General features: G+C 39.7%; 1 protein-coding gene across 1 annotated transcript in view; it reads right to left on the bottom strand.

Moving 5' to 3' along the window:
• Positions 1–21,604, bottom strand: part of ADGRG4 (adhesion G protein-coupled receptor G4) — a 91,500-nt gene that overhangs the window by 27,034 nt on the left and 42,862 nt on the right. Inside the window, 3 exon segments of the mRNA XM_070501792.1 lie at positions 4,062–4,196; positions 14,940–15,102; positions 16,372–16,588. Of these exon segments, the coding sequence (XP_070357893.1) occupies positions 4,062–4,196; positions 14,940–15,102; positions 16,372–16,588 (515 nt within the window).

The following is a 21,604-nucleotide window of genomic DNA, read 5'->3' as shown; positions in this document are numbered from 1 at the left end:
TTGGAACAAGTCTCTGAGGACGGTCATCTCCTCCCTAGAGGACCATGAACCCTGAGGCCGGAGCCTAGGCCTTGGGTGTCCTGGTGTCCCCTGCATGGCCTAGCACATAGCAGGTGTTTCATCTTATACCCACGGTGAGCCAATTACTTTGTTAAGTGATTTGCGCACACAGTGTCTTCAGCCCTCACTGAAACCATATAGGCATTTTTCAGATAAACTGAGGCTCTGGGAGGCTCAAAAACTTGGACAAAAGTCACATGGCTAGTGAATGATAGGACAGGGATGCTTAATAAATGTTGGTTTAAAGGGAACAAACTAGAACGTAGCCATTGAGATGTGGAGTTTGCTAATTAACAGGGCCAACGTGCCACATGCCAAGGCTCTGGGAGGCAAAGCAGCTGGGAGACCGCCTCTCCTGGGGCACAGGTGAAGAGATGAGGGTTGGGCAGATCCAAGACAGGAGGGAGAAGAAGCAAATCCTCTGAAGACTTGCCAAGAAAGCCTAGAGGAGCTGGGCCCAAATAATGTCCCTTGGGGAGACTGCCAGGCAACTTTTAGAAGACTGCAAGTTCTCCTATTTCCGAGCCTTGCAGCCATTGAGAACTGGGTAATTGGGAATGCAGCCTGGGGCTCCAGTGGGAAGCTACTCACTTCCTGTTCCTGACCAGCTCTGTTCATTCCAACCAGCCTGATGGTGCTCCCGTCCCAGAAGAATTCCCCTGGGGTAGCCTAATGCAGAGGGCAGTCTGCAGTAAGATATGGTGGAAAGGGCCCAGTCAAAAGCCAAAAGACCAAGTGTTAACCCAAGCCTTCTTGTTTCTTGAAATTCCCTTCTCCTTTCTGAGATATTGGTGACATGAAGGAAGGTGAACCAGATGATATTTAACAACCCCCTCACCAACTTAGTATAATAGAACAGTTTTCAGAAGTGGAGAGGCCAAAGCAGGAGAAGCACACGGTGACCCAGGACTTAGTTAACCTGTTCTCTGGCTTTATTTCGCTTACCTACAAAATGGCAGCCATGCAGAGAAAGGAACTAAATCATTTTTCGCTCCTCCACCCTTTGTGCTCTAGGCTCAAGTTTTACCTATTTCACTTCTGAACCTTTACAGAAGCTGCTCTCTCTGCCTGAAACACTCCCCCCTCCTTCTTCTAACCCTCTTTCATTGTCTAGCTCCTACTCAACATCAGGTCTCAGTGGCCACCTCTCTTACACTAGGCTTTTCCTATCTATGCTCCCAGAGTCCCTGTGCCATACTAGACTTGCCTAGTGCTTCATCCCTCTGCCTGAGGAACGCTAGTGGAGGAACGGAGGATGAGGTACGTGTTTTCCAAGAGTGGTGTCTTATCAGTGATTTTTAAGGTAATATGTTGTAATGACAGTTACAATTTTGATCAAAAGACGGTAGAGGAAACAATGTGAAAGCAAGGCTGTGAGACACAGGAGTCCGGGGAAAAGGTAGTTAAAGGGTGGGTTCTCTTGCAAGCATTCACTCCCCAACAACCAATGGCAGAGGTCCCAGCCTCAGGCTATCCCCTTCAATGTTAGAATCTTTAGGTCTCTGTTTTCTCCCATCAGACTGTAGGTTTCAGGAGCGTAGGCACCACGTGGATCTCTCTTGCTCACCACTGTATCCCCAGCACCCAGCACCACACAACACACATAGTAGGAATTCAATAAATATTTGCTGACTGAACAAGTAACTGCATGAATAAATGAATAAATTGTGTCACCTCCAGGAGGTCCCTTCCCCTTTCTGGGTCTCAATTTCTTCATTGGTAAAATGAGGAAATGGGACACTATGAGCTATAATTGACCTTCCAGCTCTGAATTTGATGGCAGGCTATTTCTAATCCTTCATCTAGCACTATGACGTCTGTAGGCTAATTTTGTGAAAGATCTTTAATATCTTTCAGTGGAAGGTATGAGTGAATAAAAATTACTTATTAGGTGTGAAATCTATGCAAAACAGGTTTCTCTTTTATTCTATGAGGAAGCATAGCCCTTTGAACAAAGGAGAGAAATTAAGACCAAAATAATGACATCTCAGGAGATACAGAGAAATTACAAGCCTAACAAAGGGTCAGAGTGTTATGAATCACATTCTTAATTTTTATTATAATTTTATTCATTAGCTGGCTTGTCCTGGGTCCAACCTAATTTTTTTCCATTAAAAAAAGGTCTAATAAATATATTTCTACCAAAAACATATTGGGTACCTAGCCCTGTGCTGGGTGCCATGAAAATAAAAAATGTCTGGGCCATGACATATGCCACAACCTACTTGGAGAAACCAGTCTAGAAACTAGGCAGAAGTATAAGACAAGAATACAAGCAGGGGTTGGGGAGGAGAGCAGGGGCTCACAGACTCTGGGCAAGCTTTCTGAGTAGGATTGGAGCTAAGCCCATAGGAGCAAATAGAATTTAGAGAGATAGAAAGGGGAGAGGCTTGAGAATACCAGGAGACCAGAATGTCTTGCAGACACAGCTGGAGATAACGTGGTATGTTTGAGCTGGTGTGTGGTATAGGTATGTGGTATATTTTAGTTGGCCAGGTACAACCTCCCCCAAAATAACTCTGAATATTTGACCATTAGAAATTCATTCCTCTGGGTAGTCTCTTTGGAAAATGCAAACACACCTGGACAAGTTAATGTATTGACCTCTTAAACACTTGAACTTTGGAGTCAAACAGCCTGTGTTTGATTCCTAGCTGCGCCACTTCCAAGCTGTGTGACCTTGGGCAAAATTACTTAACCAATTTGTCTTATTCTGTTCAGGCTGCCAAAAAAAATCCCAGACTGGGTAGCTTCTAAACGACAGACATTTATTTCTCACAGTTCTGGAGGCTGGCAGTCCAAGATGAGGGTGCCTGTGTAGTCAGGTTCCGATGAGAGCTCACTCTCTGGTTCATAGGTGGCACCTTCTTGCTGTGTCCTCACATGGTGGAAGTGGTAAGGGAGCTCTCCGGGGCCTCTTTATAAGGGCGCTCATCCATTCATGAGGGCTCTGCACTAGAGACCTAGTCACCTCCCAGAGGCCCCACCTCCTCATACCATCACCTTGGGGATTAAGATTTCAATACATACATTTTGGGGGAACACAAGCATTCAGACCACGGCACGCTTTGAGTCTCAGTTTCTTGTGAGAAGTAAATGAGACAGTAAGTGTAACTGTTAACAATTAATAGCGATCATCAACAACTTCATGCAAATTCTGATCGCTGTCTTCCCCGTAGCTGGATGGGACAGAGCGGGCTGAAGGAATGGGCCTTTGTTAGGCAGAGCCCCAAGACAGACAAATAATAATAGCAATACAAACATGTGGTGCTTATTACGTGCCAGGCAATATCCTAAGCACTTTCTATGAATTAACTCCTTTAATCTTTCAAAAGTCCAGTGAGGTACTGCTATCACCCTGTTTTACATAGAAGGAAACTAAGGCATGTGGAGGTTGAGTAACTTGTCCAAGGTCACACAGGCAGACGATGGCATAGCAGCTTTCAATTCAGGCACTTTGGCCCCAGAGTCCACACTTTTAACCGCGACATCATATTGACTCTCTGTTTTAACAATGGGTGAGGACTGGAGCCCTCAGAGAAGGTTCTGTAGATGCGGGGGTGAAGAAGCAACAAATGCCTGCAGGCAAGTGTTCTGCTGGACACCACTTAGCTTCAGATACATTGGCCCGAGGCGGGGGCATGTTGGCTTTGAGGAGCCGGGGAGGATTTGGGAGGGAAGCACTGACAAGCTGAAAGGGCATTTCATTGGAACTTGCTGTTCTTTTCTGGCTTTAAAATATCTTGAGGCCTCTGTTTGGTCACCAGATAATCCTTCAGGTTCCTTCAGAACTGAAAAGCTGTGAAAATTAAAAACTGTGGAACATCATTAAAGCAGACGTTGATTCATGTTGAGGGCCAGGGGTCGTGCTAGGAGACTTGTGGAATAAATCACACAGCATATTCTAAAGTAAACAGAACATCATGAAAATAGCAAGAGTTCATAATTACAATGAGTCACCGAACGTCGGTCCATGACAGTTACCAGAGGCAAGGACTTACCTTAAAGAGTGAAGTCTGGCCAAAGAAATTAAACAAGATGGTCTGTAAGTTGCTAAGAGAAATTTTCTCCCTCAGTGATTTAGGCAAATATATGGAAGCCAAAACCCTCCCCAGAGGGACTTCGCCTAGGTAAATCTGCAAAGAAAAGCCAGAAAATGAAAACTGGAGTCATCACCCGTCATCTTGAAGGTCCCCCCCACCTCCCACTGCAGCCCCAGCCTCAACCCCAGAGTACCACGTGGACGGCTGAAGGGGGGGAACTAGCTTCACAAGCTATGCTACACCTTTCACACACACACACACACACACACTCAGATCACAGACCAAGACGTGACCTGGGTGCATGTAAACAGACACACACACACATACCACCTTTTCCCTTCTGAACCCATCCTTGAGTTTCTCCCCCTTTGATCTGCTTCCACCCAGGTATTTAGAGAGGTGGAAAAGGGAATGACACATTAGCTGATTTTCCCTGATTCTCAGAAATAAAGGCCAGTCTTCGAAAGCAGGCCACCTTCTGCCATATAGTTCTGAGAGAGAAAACACAAAACAAAAAAAAGCCCAATATAATGGCGTTAGGCACTTGCCCCATAGTTTATTGAGCAATGCTTTTGTTAAGAAGTGGGGCAGGGAAGAGGGGCATTAGGCCTTAGGAATTCTAGGGGCTCACTCTCAGAAGATTTTGCTGATTTGATTAGTAATAGTATTTAATAAGTACTGGAACATTTCTGAAAGTGAAAGGCGGCTTTACCAATAATTATACTGGGACCACAGTTGTAAACTCGGACCCCCTCAGGCAAAACAGGGTATGTGAGCACTCCCACATGCATTCTCTCATTTAATCCATCTATCAGCTCTGAAAGGTATGTTGTATTATGCCATCAGGAAATGGACACGCAGAGAGGTTAAGTGACTTGTCTAGGGTCACACAGCTGGGATATAGTTCAATAAAGATATATGTGATTTAGGCCCACATTTTTCTCCTTATCCATGCTGCCTCTCAAGGAACTCTTATCTAGCTGGGGGTATCATAGGGAGATGAAAGTTTATAATATTTCTAAAAATGACTCGTGAGCCCAAAAGGCATATGACTCTTCTCCTGACATAAATGGATTCTGCTAGAGCAGTCAAGTACTGTGGAGAGGTTACGATTTAGCTTCAACGTGTAAGCACTTTGGTACCAAGAATGTGATTGGGGTTGGTTCACTTGTTTCTCCACCCAGGCCAATAATAGAAAACCCCATATGTAACCAAAAGGCAATGGGAAGTCAACATCTGCTTTCAGTATGGCTGAGTCGCTCCTGGTGGACTCGACCCGCTTGTATATAACAACTATAGAAAACAACCGTGACTCAAAGGCATTGCAAAATGAACAGAAGCGGGCAGATTCTGGAGAAGAGTAGACACTTGGAAAAAGGTAACATCACAAGATCAGTTACTTGTTTTTATAGGTTTTAGCCTGACGGCAAGCTGAGACTAACGCTGTGAAGGACACTCAAAATTCTGATGGAAAACCTGCAGTCCTTCTGGCATGAAAAATCAGAGAACAAAGGTCAGGGCAACCACAGCCACTGGAAGGTCAGGGGGGAATCCTGGAGAGGAGAGAGCTAAAGAGGAGAAGCCAAAATTCTGAGTATAAACTCTGTCTGACCTCTGAACCACGTATGTACAGGACAGAATCCAACTAAGGATAAAGGAACTTAACTGAGATTTGAGCTGCCATCCAAGAGATGGAATCTACAGTTTGATTCCAAAAAAATTAATTGTTGGGTGTAATAAAAATCAATAGTCTTGAGAGGAATATAGTGGAATCCAGAGTCTCCACAACGTAACATTCACATTATTCAGAACGTAATCCAAAATTACTCACTATGTGAAGAAAAAGTAAATGTGACCCATTTTTAAGTGAAAAGACAATCAATGGAGATCAACTTTGAGATGACCCAGATGTTAGAATAAGCAGACAAATATTTTTAAAGTAGCTAACTATAACTATGCTTGGATTTTTTTTTTTTTTGAGGAAGATTGGCCCTGAGCTAAAATCTGTGCCCATCTTCCTCTACTTTATATGTGGGACACCTGCCACAGCATGGCTCGACCAGCAGTGCATAGGTCCGTGCCTGGGATGCAAACTGGTGAGCCCTGGGCCGTCAAAGTGAAGCATGTGAAATTAACCACTACATCACTGGGCCAGCCCCAAACTATGCTTGTGTATTTAAAAGAAAATATGCTTGCAGTTAATGTAAAAAGAAGAAAAAGCAGAGAAACAGGAGCGAAAAAAAGAAAATATGGAAATTCTAGAACTGAAAATACAATATGAAAATTTTTAAAATTGCACTGGATGTCTTCAATAGTAACATGAAGGTGACAGAGGTCAGTGAACTTGAAGATAAGAAATTATGCTATCATAAGAATAGACAGTAGAAATGATTAAACACAGGAACAGTCTCAGGGAGCTGTGTGGCAGCATCAAAAAAATCTTACATACATGCACTTAGTATCCCAAAAGGAGAGGAGAGAGAGAATGGTGAAGAAACAATATTTGAAGAAATAATCGTGGAAATTTCCCCAAATTTGGTCAAAAACATAAATTTACAGGTTCAAGAAGCTCAGCAAACCTCAAGCAGGATAAATACAGAGAAAAACATGCCTAAGCCCATAATAGTCAAACTGCAAAAAAAAAAAAACCCAAAATTCAAGGGAAATACTGAAAGCAATCAGTGAAAAATGACACATTACACGTTACACACAGACAAACAAAAATTCAAATGATTACTGACTTCTCATCAGAAAACGTGAAGGCCAGAAGAGAGTGAAACAACATCTTTAAAATGCTGAGGGGGAAATGCTGTCAGTCCAGAATTCTATCATAAACAAAAATATCCTTCAAGAATAAAGGCAAAATAAAGACATTTTCAGGTAAATGAAAACTAAGAAAATTCATCACCATCCTGATGTTCAGGAAGGAATGAAGAGCATTGAAAATGGCAAATATCTAGGTAAATACTAAAGACTATTTTTTCTCTCAATTTCATAGAACTTTTAAAAGTAATGAATATAACATTGACCTGTGGGGTTTCTGATCTTCTTAGATAGAATGTATATGACAACAATAACATGACAGACGGCATAAATGGATGTTGAAATTTCTACGTTTTATATGAAGTGGTACAATGTTAACTCTAAGTAGGATGCAAAAATATAAGGATGTATATTATAATCTCTAGAGCAACCATTGAGAAAATAATGCAAATAGATATAACGAAAGAGTCTGAAAAAATTAAAATTCAATTGTAATAAATACTAAAATAAAGCAAGAGGCAACATAAAAGAGGAACAAAATTCGGAGGGGCAGATAGGAAATAAAATAAAATGGTAGACCTAAATCCAACCATGTCAAAAATTACATTAAGTTTTACAGGACTACTCACTCCAAATAAAAGGCAGATATTTTCAAGATGGATAAAAAAATGAAACACAAACCATATGCTATCTACAAGAAGTGCACTTCAAATATGAAGACATATAGAAAGCAATTAAATGAAAAATATGTATAAAATAAAAACAGTAAGCATAAATAGGATGCGATGATTATATTAAAATGAGATAGGGGCCGGCCTGGTTGCGCAGTGGGTAAGTGCGCACGTTCCGCTTTGGCAGCCTGGGGTTCATCAGTTCGGATCCCGGGTGTGGACATGGCACTGCTCATCAAGCCATGCTGTGGTAGGCGTCCCACATAGAAAGTAGAAGAAGGTGGGCACGGATGTTAGCTCAGGGCCAGTCTTTCTCAGCAAAAAGAAGAGGATTGGCAGATGTTAGCTCAGGGCTGATCTTCCTCAAAAAAAATAATAAATTAATTAAAAAAATAAATAATTAAAATAAAATAGACTGCAAAACAAAGAATAGTACCAGAAATAAAGAGGGCTATTTCATTGAGATAAATAGGTTAGGACTAGAGTTAGTATTAGGAAGATATAACAACATAAATGTGTATTCACTTATTAGCAGAGCCCCAAAATAAACAAGGCAAAATTTGAGAGGACTAAAGAGAGAAATAGACAATTTCGCAATCAAAATTAGAGATTTTAACACCCCTCTAAACTAGGATCTGAACAAACATTATCAACCACTTTGAGGCCTGATTGATATTTATAGTATACCATATCCAACAACTGTAGAAGGCACATTTGTTTTCAAGTGCACATGGAATACCAAGTTTTTCAAGTGTATGAAACACTTGAAAACACTCATATACTGGGCCATAAAACAAGTCTCAATAATTCTAAATAGATTGAAATTATACTGAGCATATTCTGTGAACAAAATCAAATGAACAAGAAATCAATAATAACAATATATCTTAGATATGTCCCAAATATCTGGGACTTAAAGAACACACTCCCGAATAATCCATGCAGTGAAGAAGGAAGTAGAAAATATTTTGAACTGACTAATCAAGAAAATTGGGGCAAGAAGATTGAGGCAACTTCCTCAATCAAATAAAGAGCATCTGTCACTATTTGCAGATGACACGATTTTATATACATAGAAAACCCTAAAGAATCCACTGAAAAACTTTTAGAAGTAATAAATCAATACAGTCAAGTTACAGGATACAAAATTAACATACAAAAACCAGTTGCGTTTCTACACATTAACAACGAAGTAGCAGAAAGAGAAGTTAAGAATATAATTCCATTTACAGGGCTGGCCCTGTGGCCAAGTGGTTAAGTCCACATGCTCCACTTCAGCAGCCCAGGGTTTGGCTGGTTTGGATCATGGGTGTAGGCATGGCATGACTCATCGGGCCATGCTGAGGTGGAGTCCCACATAGCACAACCAGAGGCACTCTCAACTAGAATATACAACTATGTACTGGGGGACTTTGGGGAGAAGAAGAAGGAAAAAGATAAAAAGAAGATTAACAACAGATGTTAGCTCAGGTGCCAATCTTTAAAAAAAAAAAAAAGAATACAATCCTATTTACAATTGCAACAAAAAGAATAAACTATCTAGGAATAAACTTAACCAAAGAAGGGAAAGATCTGTACGCTGAAAACTATAAAACATTGTTGAAATAGGGCCTACAATGGAGAAAAGAAAGTCTCTTCAACAAATGGTGCTGGGAAAACTGGACAGCCACATGCAAAAGATGGAAAATTGACCATTCTTTTTCACCACACACCAAAATAAACTCAAAATGGATCAAAGACCTAAAGATTAGGCCTGAAACAATAAGTCTTCTGGAAGAGAATATAGGCAGTACACTCTTTGACATCAGTTTCAAAAGAATCTTTTCGGACACTGTAACTCCTCAGTTGAGGGAAACAATAGAAAGAATAAACAAATGGGACTTCATCAGACTAAAGAGCTTCTTCAAGGCAAGGGAAAACAGGATTGAAACAAGAAAACAGCCCACTAATTGGGAAAAAATATTTACAAGCCACTTATCCGACAAAGGGTTAATCTCCATAATATACAAAGAACTCACACGGCTCAACAACAAAAAAACAAACAACCCGATCAAAAAATGGGCAGAGGACATGAACAGACATTTCTCAAAAGAAGATATGAATATGGCCAATAGACACCTGAAAAGATGTTCATCATCGCTAATCATCAGGGAAATGCAAATCAAAACTACACTAAGATATCACCTTACACCCGTTAGATTGGCAAAAACATCCAAAACCAAGAGCGACAAATGTTGGAGAGGTTGTGGAGAAAAAGGAACCCTCATACACTGTTGGTGGGAATGCAAACTGGTACAGCCACTATGGAAAACAGTATGGAGATTTCTCAAAAAGTTAAGAATAGAAATACCTTATGACCCAGCCATCCCATTACTGGGTATCTATCCTAAGAACCTGAAATCAGAAATCCCAAGAGTCCCTTGCACCCCTATGTTCATCGCAGCATTATTTACAATAGCCAAGACGTGGAACCAGCCTACATACCCAGAAACTGATGATTGGATAAAGAAGATATGGTATATATACACAATGGAATACTACTCAGCCATAAAAAAAGACAAAATTGGCCCATTCACAGCAACGTGGATGGACCTTGAGAGTATTATGTTAAGCGAAATAAGCCAGTCAGAGAAAGATGAACTCTATATGACTCCACTCATAGGTGGAAGTTAGTATATTGACAAGGAGATCTGATCCGTGGTTACCAGGGAAAAGGGGGGGTGGGGGGAGGGCACAAAGGGGGAAGTGGTGTACCCACAACATGACTAACAAAAATGTACAATTGAAATCTCACAAGGTTGTAATCTATCATAACATTAATAAAACAAACAAACAAACAAAAAAAAAAAAAAACATTGTTGAAATAAATTGAAGACATAAAGAAAAGGAAAGATACTCCGTTCTCTTGGAATGGAAGAATTAATATAGTTAAAATGTCCATACTTCTTAAAGCAATCTACAGATTCAATACAATCCCTCTCCAAGTTCCAATATTTTTCACAGAAATAGAACAAAGAATCCTAAAATGTATATGGAATTTAATCCTAAATAAATCCATTTATATGAAATATAAATCCTAAAATTTATAGCCAAAGGAATTCTGAGAAAAAAACAACAAAGCTGGAGGCATCACATTCCCTGATTTTGAAATATACTACAAAGCTACAGTAACCAAAACAGCACTGTTCTGGCACAAAAACAGACACACAGATCAATGGAACAGAATCGAGAGCCCAGAAATAAAACCACACATCTACGGACAGTTAATATTTGACAAGGGAGCCAAGAACATACAATGGAAAAAGGAAAGACTCTTCAGCAAATGGTGTTGGGAAAACTGGACAGCCACATGCAAAAGAATGAAACTAGACCATTGTCTCACACCATACAAAAACTAGCTCAAAATGGATTAGACTTGAAAGTAAGACCTAGAGCCATTAAACTTCTAAAAGAAAACTTAGGCAGTACGCTCTTCGACATTGGTCTGAGCAGCATATTTTCAAGTTCCATGTCTGACCAGGCAAGGGAAACAAAAGAAAAAATGAACAAATGGGACTACATCAAACTAAAAAGCTTCTGCACAGCAAAGGAAACCATCAATACAACAAAAAGACAACCTAACAATTGGGAGAAGATATTTGCACACCGCATATCAGATAAGGGGTTAATATCCAAATATACAAAGAACTCATACATCTCAACAACAAAAAAAGTAACAACCCAATTAAAAAATGGGCAAGAGATCTGAACAGACATTTCTCCAAAGAAGATATACAGATGGCCAACAGGCACATGAAAAGATGGTCAACATCATTAACTATCAGGGAAATACAAACCAAAACTACAATGCAATATCACCTCACTCCAGTCAGAATGGCTATAACTAACACGACAGGAAACAATAAGTGTTGGAGAGGATGTGGAGAGAAGGCAACTCTCATACACTGCTGGTGGGGGTGCAAACTGGTGCAGCCACTATGGGAAACAGTATGGAGATTCCTCAAAAAATTACAGATCTACCATGTGATCCAGCTATTCCACTGCTGGGTATTTATCCAAAGAACATGAAAACACGAATGCGTAAAGATACATGCACTCCTATGTTCATCGCAGCATTATTCACAATAGCCAAGGCTTGGAAGCAACCTAGGTGCCTATCAAGGGATGAATGGATAAAGAAGATGTGGTATATATACACGATGGAATACTACTCAGCCATAAGAAACGATAAAATCCGGCCATTTGTGACAACATGGATGGACCTTGAGGGTATTATGCTAAGTGAAACACATCAGAGGGAGAAAGTCAAATACCATATGATCTCACTTGTAAGTAGAAGATGAAAATGACAACAAACAAACGCATAGCAACAGAGGTTGGATTGGTGGTTACCAGAGGGGAAGGGGGGAGGGGGAAGGGCAAAAGGGTTGATTAGGCACATGTGTGTGGTGATGGATTGTAATTAATGTTTGGGTGGTGAAGATGTTATAATCTATGCAGAAATCGAAATGTGTAATGATGTACACCTGAAATTTATATAACGTTATAAACCAATGTTACTGCAATAAAAAAAGAATAAAAAAAATTTTAAAGATTAAATAAATAAATAAAGGGCATCTGAAAAAACAAAATAGAACAAAAACGTGGCCAACATCACAGTAATGGTAAAATAGTGAATACTTTTCTTCTAATATCAAAAACAAAACAAAGATGTCCACTTTAACCACTTCTATTCAACATTTTATTGGAAGCACTAACATCAAAAGAAGGCAAAAAAGCCAAATAAAGTTCAATAAGGAAGACCTAAAACTGTCTCTATTGACAGATGACGTTGGCTTACATAGAAAGACCTAAGCAATCTCTAAAACAGCTACGATCTCTAGTAGGTGAGTTTAGCAATTTCACAAGATACAAAATTTAGATAGATAGATAGATGATAGACATAGAATATCAAATGTATTTTTATATACCTGCAGCAAATAATTGGGAAATGAAATTCAAACATGATTCCATTTCCAACAGCATCAAAAAATGTAAAATACTTAGGAATAAATTTCACAAGGACATGCAATGCCCCTCCACTTAAAACTACAAAACATTCCATTAAAAAAAACTACAGAACATTGCTGAGAGAAATTTAAATAGACCTAAATAAATGCTTCTGAATTAGAAACTCAATATTCCACTGCTATATGGTATATTTGAAAGTTTTTAAGAGAGTAGATCCTAAGAGTTCTCACCACAAGGAAAAAAAGCATATTTTTCTTTTGTGTGTATGTTTCTATACGAGATGATGAGTGTTAACTAAACTTATTGTGGTAATCATTTCACAATATGTGTAAGTGAAATCATTATGCTGTACACCTTAAACTTATATGGTGCTGTATGTCAATTACATCTCAATAAAACTAGAAAAAAATTTAAACAAAAATAAAAAACTCAATATCACTAAGAAATCAATTCTCCCAAAATTGATCAACAGCTTCAACTCAGTCTCAATCATCATCTCAGCAAGTTTTTTGCACAAATTGATAAGCAGATTAAAAATTCGTATGGACATGCCAAAGGCCCAGAATAACCAAACAATCCTGAAAAAGAACAAAGTGAAGAACTCACATGACCTGACATCAAGACTACAAGAATCAAGACAGTGTGGTAACGGCATAAGAGTCTCCAAAAAATAAATGGAACAGAATAAAATGCTCAGAAACAGACTGACTTACATTTCCATGAGTATTTGATTTTTTGTCAAAGATGACAATGCAAGCCATTGGAGAAAGAAAAGTCTTCAATACATGGTGCTGGAATAAGTGGATATCCATAAGGAACAAAATGAATTCCAAACCCTACACCATACTATACCTCATACCACACACAAAATTCCATTCAATTAATTAAGATTATAGTCCTAAACGTAAAAGCTAAAACCACAGAGCATTTAAAGACAAGCATAAGAGAATATCTTCATGACCTGCTGATAGGCAAAGATGTCTTAGACAAGTCATAAAGGGTTATTTATAAAAGGAAAAAAAACGATAATTTAGACCCCCATCAAAATTAAAACTTAGGCTCATCACAAGACACCATTGAGAAAATGAATAGGCAAATCACAGAGAAAATATTTTCAAAACATATATCTGATGCTGTATCCAGAACATGTAAAAACATACTTACAACTCAATAATAGTAAGACAAGCAACCCAACTAAAATGGCAAAAAGATTTTAACAGATACTTGACCAAAGAAAATATACAAATGGCCAATACAAAAACGAAAAATCCCTCCACATCATTAACCGCTTTAGAAAACAGTATGAGAGGTTCTTACAAATTTAAGCATACGTCTTATCAACCAGCAGTTCCTTTCCTAGGTATTTACTCAAGATATATCAAAACATATGCCCACACAAAGACTTTTACATGAATGTTCATAGCAGCATTATTCATAATAGCCTAACCCTGGAAACAATCCAAATGGCTGTCAACAGAGGAACAGACAATCTGTAGTAGATCCATACAATGGAATACTATTCAGCAATAAAAAGGAATAAACTACAGAAACAAAAGAATGAATCTCAAAAAAAACCACCATTATGCTACATGAAAGAAGCCTTCTACAAGACAGTACATATTGAATGATTCCATTTACATAAAATTCTAGAACAGGCAAAACTATAGTGGAAAAATATCAAAACAGTGGTTGCCAGTGGAGATTGGTAGTGACAGGGATCGACTGGGAAGGGGCATGAGGGAACTTTTAGGGGTGATAGTAATGTTCTATATCTTAGAGGAGTTTGAGTTACACAGATGCACACATTTGTCAAAATTCAGAGAATTTACACTTAGAATTTGTGCAGTATTCTATATGCAAATTTTATAATTTTTTAACTGTAAAAAAAATATGCTGCTCTCCTGAATTGTTGTCAGCAGGGGTTGGTGGTCTATGGCCCGCCAAAGGCCGAGGTAGCGTGGTGTGGTGGAAAGAGCATAGACTTGAAAGCTAGCCAGACTTAACCCTGAATCCTGGCTCAGCCATTAGGCTGTGTCCTTGGGCAAGTTATTTAACTTCTCTGTTTCCTTATCCACAAAAAGGAGACAGAAGAGCAACCCTCAACATATAACCAGTGCTCCAAAAATGGTAGCTAATAATAAACTGACATTTGAGTTGATTTGGGGTCACAGGGCCAAAGATGGTATTACTGCCCATCTCATGGACACCACGCCAAGGTGTTAGCCTACTAAGGGTTGGATATAAATCTTCCCTAGGATATTTGTATTTTCACAAAGTCTCTTGAAATTAAAATCTTTTAAAAAGTACCCTCAACCCCTTCCAAAAAGTAGGTGAATGAAGACTTGAAAGAGTGCTTGGCTGATTGGCTCTCAGTTTCCTGAGCGGCACTCACCTCAGGGTCTATGCCTTCTTCGTAGGAGCGGATACTGAAGGCCGTGCCTTCAAACGTGTGCTCCACCCGCAGGACAGCCAAAGCCAACCTGTCCACCGTCAAATTTGCTGAACTCCCGAAAAACTCCATCTTGTGCCCAGTACGCTCGATTATCTTCAGAATTCTGGAAAAAAAACAAGCAGGCAGAGCAGAGCATTCCTACTTTTTCAATGTAAAACCCATCCGTCCTCCTTACAAGATTTCAATGTAAGACTTTTGTTTGAGTTTTAATCACTATCTTTATACTGTTTAGGAATTATTAGATAAGAGCATGGGCTTTGGAGTCAGCCAGGCTAAGGTCTAAATCTTAGCTCCTCTAATTTCTAACTGGGGGGGCAAATAAAATAACCTCGATGAGCTTCAGATTCCTCACCTGCAAAGTCAGAGGTAACACTGGTACTCATCTCAAAAGACTGTTGTGAAGATTAAATGAAATTGTTGTATGTAAAGCCAGATCCTGCAGGGCCTCATAGGCCAAGAAATGTGGATTTTATTTTATATTCACTGAGCGGTTTTAAGAGCGAGAGAATGACATGGTCTGACATGCACATTAAAGATTGTTCTGGCTGCTATACAGAAGAGGTACCACAGAGAGGCAAGAGCAGAGGCAGGGAGACCAGACAGGCTATTGCAGAGGTCAGCTGAGAGAAATGGTGCTGGGACTAGGGTGGTGCTGATGGAGATAGAGAGAAGCAGATGGATTCCAGGAGTCTTTTTTTTTTTATTGAGTTAATGATAGGTTACAATCTTGTGAAATTTCAGTTGTACATTAACGTTTGTCCTTCGTGTTGTAGGTGCACCACTTCACCCTTTGTGCGCACCCCCCAACCCCACCTTTCCCCTGGTATCCACTAAACTGTTCTCTTAGTCCACATTTTTAAATTCCTCATATGAGTGGAGTCATACACAGATTATCCTTCTCTTGCTGGCTTATTTCACTTGACATAATTCCCTCAAGGTCCATTCCAGGAGTCTTTAAGAGACTTTTAAAAAATTAGGTACAGTGACTCATATCGGACTTGGTTATTGATTGGCTGTGAGGCAGAAGGAGGTAACTAGCATTATTCTCAAGTTTTTTGCTTGAGCACTGGGTGGATGCATTTTCTAGAAATGGGGAACATTAGAGGAGTACCAGGGCTGGGGGAAATAGATTGGAGGTTTGGTTTAGGGTAACCTATTTATCTGGAAAGTCGCTATCATTAAGATTCACTTAGAGTTTGAAAGCATTCTTTGACAATTGGGATTTGAGCAGGATGACCCCATTGCATTGTACTAGCTTTCAGGGCACAGCTACCTGACCTTTAAAACTGAGGATGACTGTATGCAAAGGAATTAATCACAAATATTTTAAATTTTATGAAATAATTTATCTTACCAAACTATTAGTACTTACTCATTGCTTACTTCATGCAGATGAGATGTGGAATTGTTTTGCTTTCCCAAAGCAGCATTGATTATTTGTAATATAATCTGGGTTAGGTTCATACTTATCTCATCACATTGTGAAATATCAGATACTTTAGAAACAATAATCTTTGTTTCTTCTTCATCCAGAGTGGGGCATTCATTTATCAAATTTAAAATGTGTTCTGCAACTTCATCTGCATTCTCTGGGGAAATAAAATTGAAATGGAAAGCCTGCATTACTTAGTTTTGGCCCATGCTGGTCTGCTCCCTTCTCTTTAATCAGTAAAGGCAGAGAAATGGAAATAGATACCAAGATAACAAAGTTCACAGAAGGAAAACGCTGGACCTCAAGGTCTCCAGTAGATGGAGTCTCAGAAAGTAGCACGCAAGTCAAGTTTTTTATTCATTAAATCCTTTTTTAACGCAACAGGGAAACCTTTTTGTCACTGAAGAATTATCTCGCAATTAGATTCTAATTAAGTTAAGACTTTTGAGTATTGGGTTGAGTTAAGTAGATCCCACCTGTACTCAAATATCAGCAAACACTCAGTCTATGTTTTCGTAATCAAGGGTGGTGATTATGTTTTTCTGTCAAGAACCAGCAACCCGCAGGAAAAAAGTTAATATGGCCCACATAACAATAAAAAGCCAATTAATTTAGGTTTTTTTAGAGAGGAAGAACAATAGACATTAACTCGCTCACTTTTTTCTTCACTTTTTATTATGGAAATTTTCCAACATGCACAAAAGTAGAAAGAATAGTATAATGAATCCCCATTTACCTCATGAATCACCTAGCTTCAACAAGTGTCAATGAAGAGCTAATCTTATTTTATCTACACTCCCGCCCACCTTCCCTGAACCCCAGCTAATTCTAAAGCAAATCCTAGACATCATAACATTTCACCCATAAATACTTCAGTATGCATCTGTAAAACGAAGGACCTTCGTTTGTCATAACCACAACACCAGCATCATGTCTTTAAAAGGTTAGCAATAATACTCAAAATCATCAAATATCCGGTCAGTGCCCCGATGTCCTTAATTGTGTCATAAATGCTTTCTCCAAATAGTTTTTTGTTTGAATTATCACTCACTTTTAAAGTTAAAGGCTTTGTTAAACAAATACAACACAAATTAGATGTTAGTTCAATATAACCCACATAAAGCTGAGCTCCCTTGTGGTGCCATCCTAGCTTAAAGCAGTCACATTCGAGTTCAGTAATCATAATAGTGGAAAATAATTGAAAAATACAATCTATTCAGAAAAATTCCAGAGAGAGATTACACTCAAAACACACTTAACCCGGGTTACATTACAGATAACCAACTTTGTTTGGGAAAACAAAATAACTTAGCACAAACTTCATTTTTTCTCTCTCTCTGTTTCTCCTTCTCTTTCAGTGTCCTCCACAGTTGGCAGCATCTCCCCAAATCTTTCTCTTCTACCCCCAAACCCCCTACATCTTTACCCCCAGCACAGCCTGCACAGGCTATTTTTTCTCCCTTTTCCACTCATTTTCTTGCTTTATTCTCTCTCTCTCTCTTTGCAAATGACTCTGCCTTTGTCAATGTAAATTAAGCAATCCTAACTATGATCCTCTCAATTTCCCCCTCTTAACCATTACCCCAATCTGCCCAACAATGGCTTACACTGGAACTGACTTGGCAAAGAGAGTTCTCCTTGAGATGGAAGGAAGGGAGAGATCGCACAAGGTTGTAATTACTTGAACAAGACTGTAATTGCGTCTCAATTAATATTTTTTCTCTGTTACATCTATCTTCTGGGCAGTTAAAGAACCTGAGAAAACAATAAAACTAGAGATGGAAGAAAAATACAGTGTGCTCACTCACAGATCTTTCTAGTGCTCTTATTAAATTGTTCGGGCTTTGTTGTAAATGGGATAGCCAGAGCTGCCTTCCTGGGGTCATTATTCTTTGGGCTTCAGTGGTGCAACCTTACCTGATGCAGTCCCTGCTGTGGCAGAATGAAAGGAAATCACAGGACAATGGGACGCTAACTATATTGTGGAAAGTAATTACAGATTTTCATCTAGAGTTATATGGTTTTCAAGCAAAATTTAGGACAAATTACACTCGTGTGAAAATTCTAGGTCCCCAAGCAAAAGCAATGAAAGGAATCCTCCTTTATTAGTTGTAGAGTAAATAGATCCCATTGCTTGAAATAGTTATAATTAATCTGCCAGTAATTGCAATAATCAAAACAATAATATCTGTTATTTACCAAGCAATTTCTGTAAGCCCATATTTGAGTTATCTATTGTTGCATAACGAACCACCCCAGAACTTAATGGCTTACAACAACAAGTTGTTATTATCCCTTATGGTTCTGTGTATTGTCCGGGCTCGGCTGAGCAGGGCTCACTCGAGTTCTCTGATGTAGCTGCTGTCAGATGGCAGCGGGGACTTGAGTCATCTGAAGGCTAGACGGGGATGGAAGTCCAAAATGGCTCACTCACGTGGCTGGCAGGTGATGCTACCACGGACTGGTCAGGTGGGGCTGTTGTCATTTGGGGGTCACTTGGGCCAGTTGAGGCTGTTCCCTACACATGGCCTCTCCTGGTGGCTTAGGCTCAGTGGGATGCTGGATCCGGCTTGTGGCGTACTGGAGCCAGCTTGTATTAACTTGTGAGAACTAGCTGTTAAATTTTCAGGAATTTTGTGAGCTGGTTGTTAAACACAACCATTATTAAAAATTAAATTATATAAACTTACAATTAAAAACAATGGTGATACTCAAAACTCATCACTTCCTAATTATTTTGCTGCATTTGAATAATCTATCCTCATGTGATTATTTACATCTACTGTATCTGGTTGTGCATCTCTTATCAACTTCATGTTCACTGACTACATTTTGTACTTTGTATTCAGCCACGGGGGGCGTATTACACCAAGGAAAGGAGCAAATGTTACAAATCATTACCTTTTTTCGGTAGAACTGGTTCTTAGGCATTTTCCAGCACACCACTGTTTGGGCTTCTTAGAGCATGGTGTCTGGGTTCTGAGAGGAAGAATTCCAAATGAGAGTGTACCAAGAGAAAGGAAGCAGAAACTTCCAGTCCTCTTAAAAATTAGTCCCATACTTTGCAGTGTCACTACTGCCAAGTTCTGTTGGGCTAAGCAGCCACAAGCCAGCCCTGATTCAACTCCCAATCGGCAAGGAAGGAATGACTCGATGATGGGCATTTTGGAGACAAGATATGACAGCAAGGCATTGTACATACATTTTACCATTTAATCAGCATAATAATCCTATGCAGTGGATACTAATATTATCCACTTTATACAGATTAAGAAATTAAGACACAGAGAGGCTCTAACTCAGGCCTGTTTGATGTCAAAACTTGAGTTCTTCAATAACAATTTCTACTACAGCATCTGTGCCTTTGTCCTTTTTCTCCACGGTGTTGGGGGTTGGAACAGCTGTGTTGGGCAGTTCTTCTCCCTGACATCCTGGGAATTACATTGTTCCCTTTCAATCACGCATTATCCTGCCCTGATGGTGGGATGGACACAGACAGGAGATGGTTTTGTGAAAAGTTCAGCCAACTTCATTAAAGTGTGATGCATCTTCGATACCGCAGAAGTAACAAATTTGAGCATGTCAAAGAACCTATAGAACTTTGAAATAAGGGTAACTTTTCTAACTCTCTGGTATTTTGGGCTAAATAAAATGAGCATTTTCACGGGGGAATTGATGAGTTTTTCTCCAGCCAAGATATCTAATGCTTGTCAGCAACATTGAAAGCTAAAGAAAATAGTTTTAACGTGAACACGTTTTTCTTTCCTTTACATGGTACTCGTTTTCATGAGCTCCTAACTTACAAGGAGGAGAGAAGGATTCCTCCAAAGCTCATCAACTTGAGAGTTTACTCTTCAGTTAGATGCACTACAGCCATCATCCAACTGTTCTCTTTCTCTGCAGTAGATTTTTTTTTATAAAGTGATTTCTGACAGTTCATTTTCTAAAACTCTCAGCCCGATGCGATGCTTTTGTTGTTATTATGGTTGTTGGTTAACTTTTCCTTCCACAGAGAAAATACTATTAGCATGTCTAAGAAAAATGTGTCATTCAGAGGGAGGGAGGTCAGCATGGAACACAGACCTCTCTATCTTGCTGCCCACTCACTTCAAGCTGACACATTCCCTATTGCCCTGACTCATGATTTCGGATCTAGAAACCGTCAGAGCTATGCTTGCTTTCCTACTTCTTCTAGATATTCCTTGGCAAGGATCTCAAATTTACATCTTCTGCAGGGAAGACAAGTCGAAGAATTTCACTGCCTCAAGGCAATTTAGCTCTTCTGCAAGACACTGGAATGCCTGTGCCTCCATTTCCAACTGTTCATTATGGGAGGGACCCACTTTATGCAGGAGAGTCATGCCTGACAAGGTGTGTATAAACTGAAATTCTATAAGGAAAACCTTTATGCATACTTTAAAAATACCAATAAAGAGGGGCAGGACTTTCTCTTTTTTTTTTAAAGATTTTTTTCCCCTTTTTCTCCCCAAAGCCCCCGGTACATAGTTGTGTATTTTCAGTTGTAGGTCCTTCTAGTTGTGGCATGTGGGACACTGCCTCAGCATGGCTTGATGAATGGTGCCATGTCTGCGCCCAGGATTCAAACTAGTGAATCCCTGGGCCGCCGAAGTGGAGTGCACAAACTTAACCACTCAGCCACGGGGCTGGTCCCGAGGACTTTCAGAACGGTGCTGTAAAGAGGAGCTTGGGGAAAAGTTCTCTAAGAGAGACACCTATTATGCGAGCAAAATTAGCAAAAACAATCATTCCAGGTCTCTGGAGATTGATGGGAGGGCTTACAACAAATTGAGATGCATTTATTCAACAAAATCTAAAAAAAAATGGAAGTACAGTAGGAGGCCATGGCATTTGAATGAGGAACTGCACCCATTCCCCACAGGTCTGCCTTGTGGAAGACTTGTTCCATTGGGTTAGGCAGCCAAGTGGCAGTTACCATCTTGCCCAGGTCCCTGGGGTGGAAGAACTATTCTGAGTGGATTTGACAGCCAGTGAACATTGGCAGTTCCCATCTTTCTAACTCTGGGCTGTGGAAGATTCATACCAAGCAGTGGCAGCAAGAAGTTCCCCCTCCCTGCAAATATACACATTGTTCCCACTCCATAGGGAAGACCCTGGTGAAGTGCACATTCACCACCACCACCACCACCCCTCA

The sequence above is a fragment of the Equus asinus genome, chromosome X (genome assembly GCF_041296235.1).
Source record: "Equus asinus isolate D_3611 breed Donkey chromosome X, EquAss-T2T_v2, whole genome shotgun sequence".
In the NCBI taxonomy this organism is placed as follows: Eukaryota; Metazoa; Chordata; class Mammalia; order Perissodactyla; family Equidae; genus Equus; species Equus asinus.
This window is presented reverse-complemented; position numbering and strand designations above follow the sequence as displayed.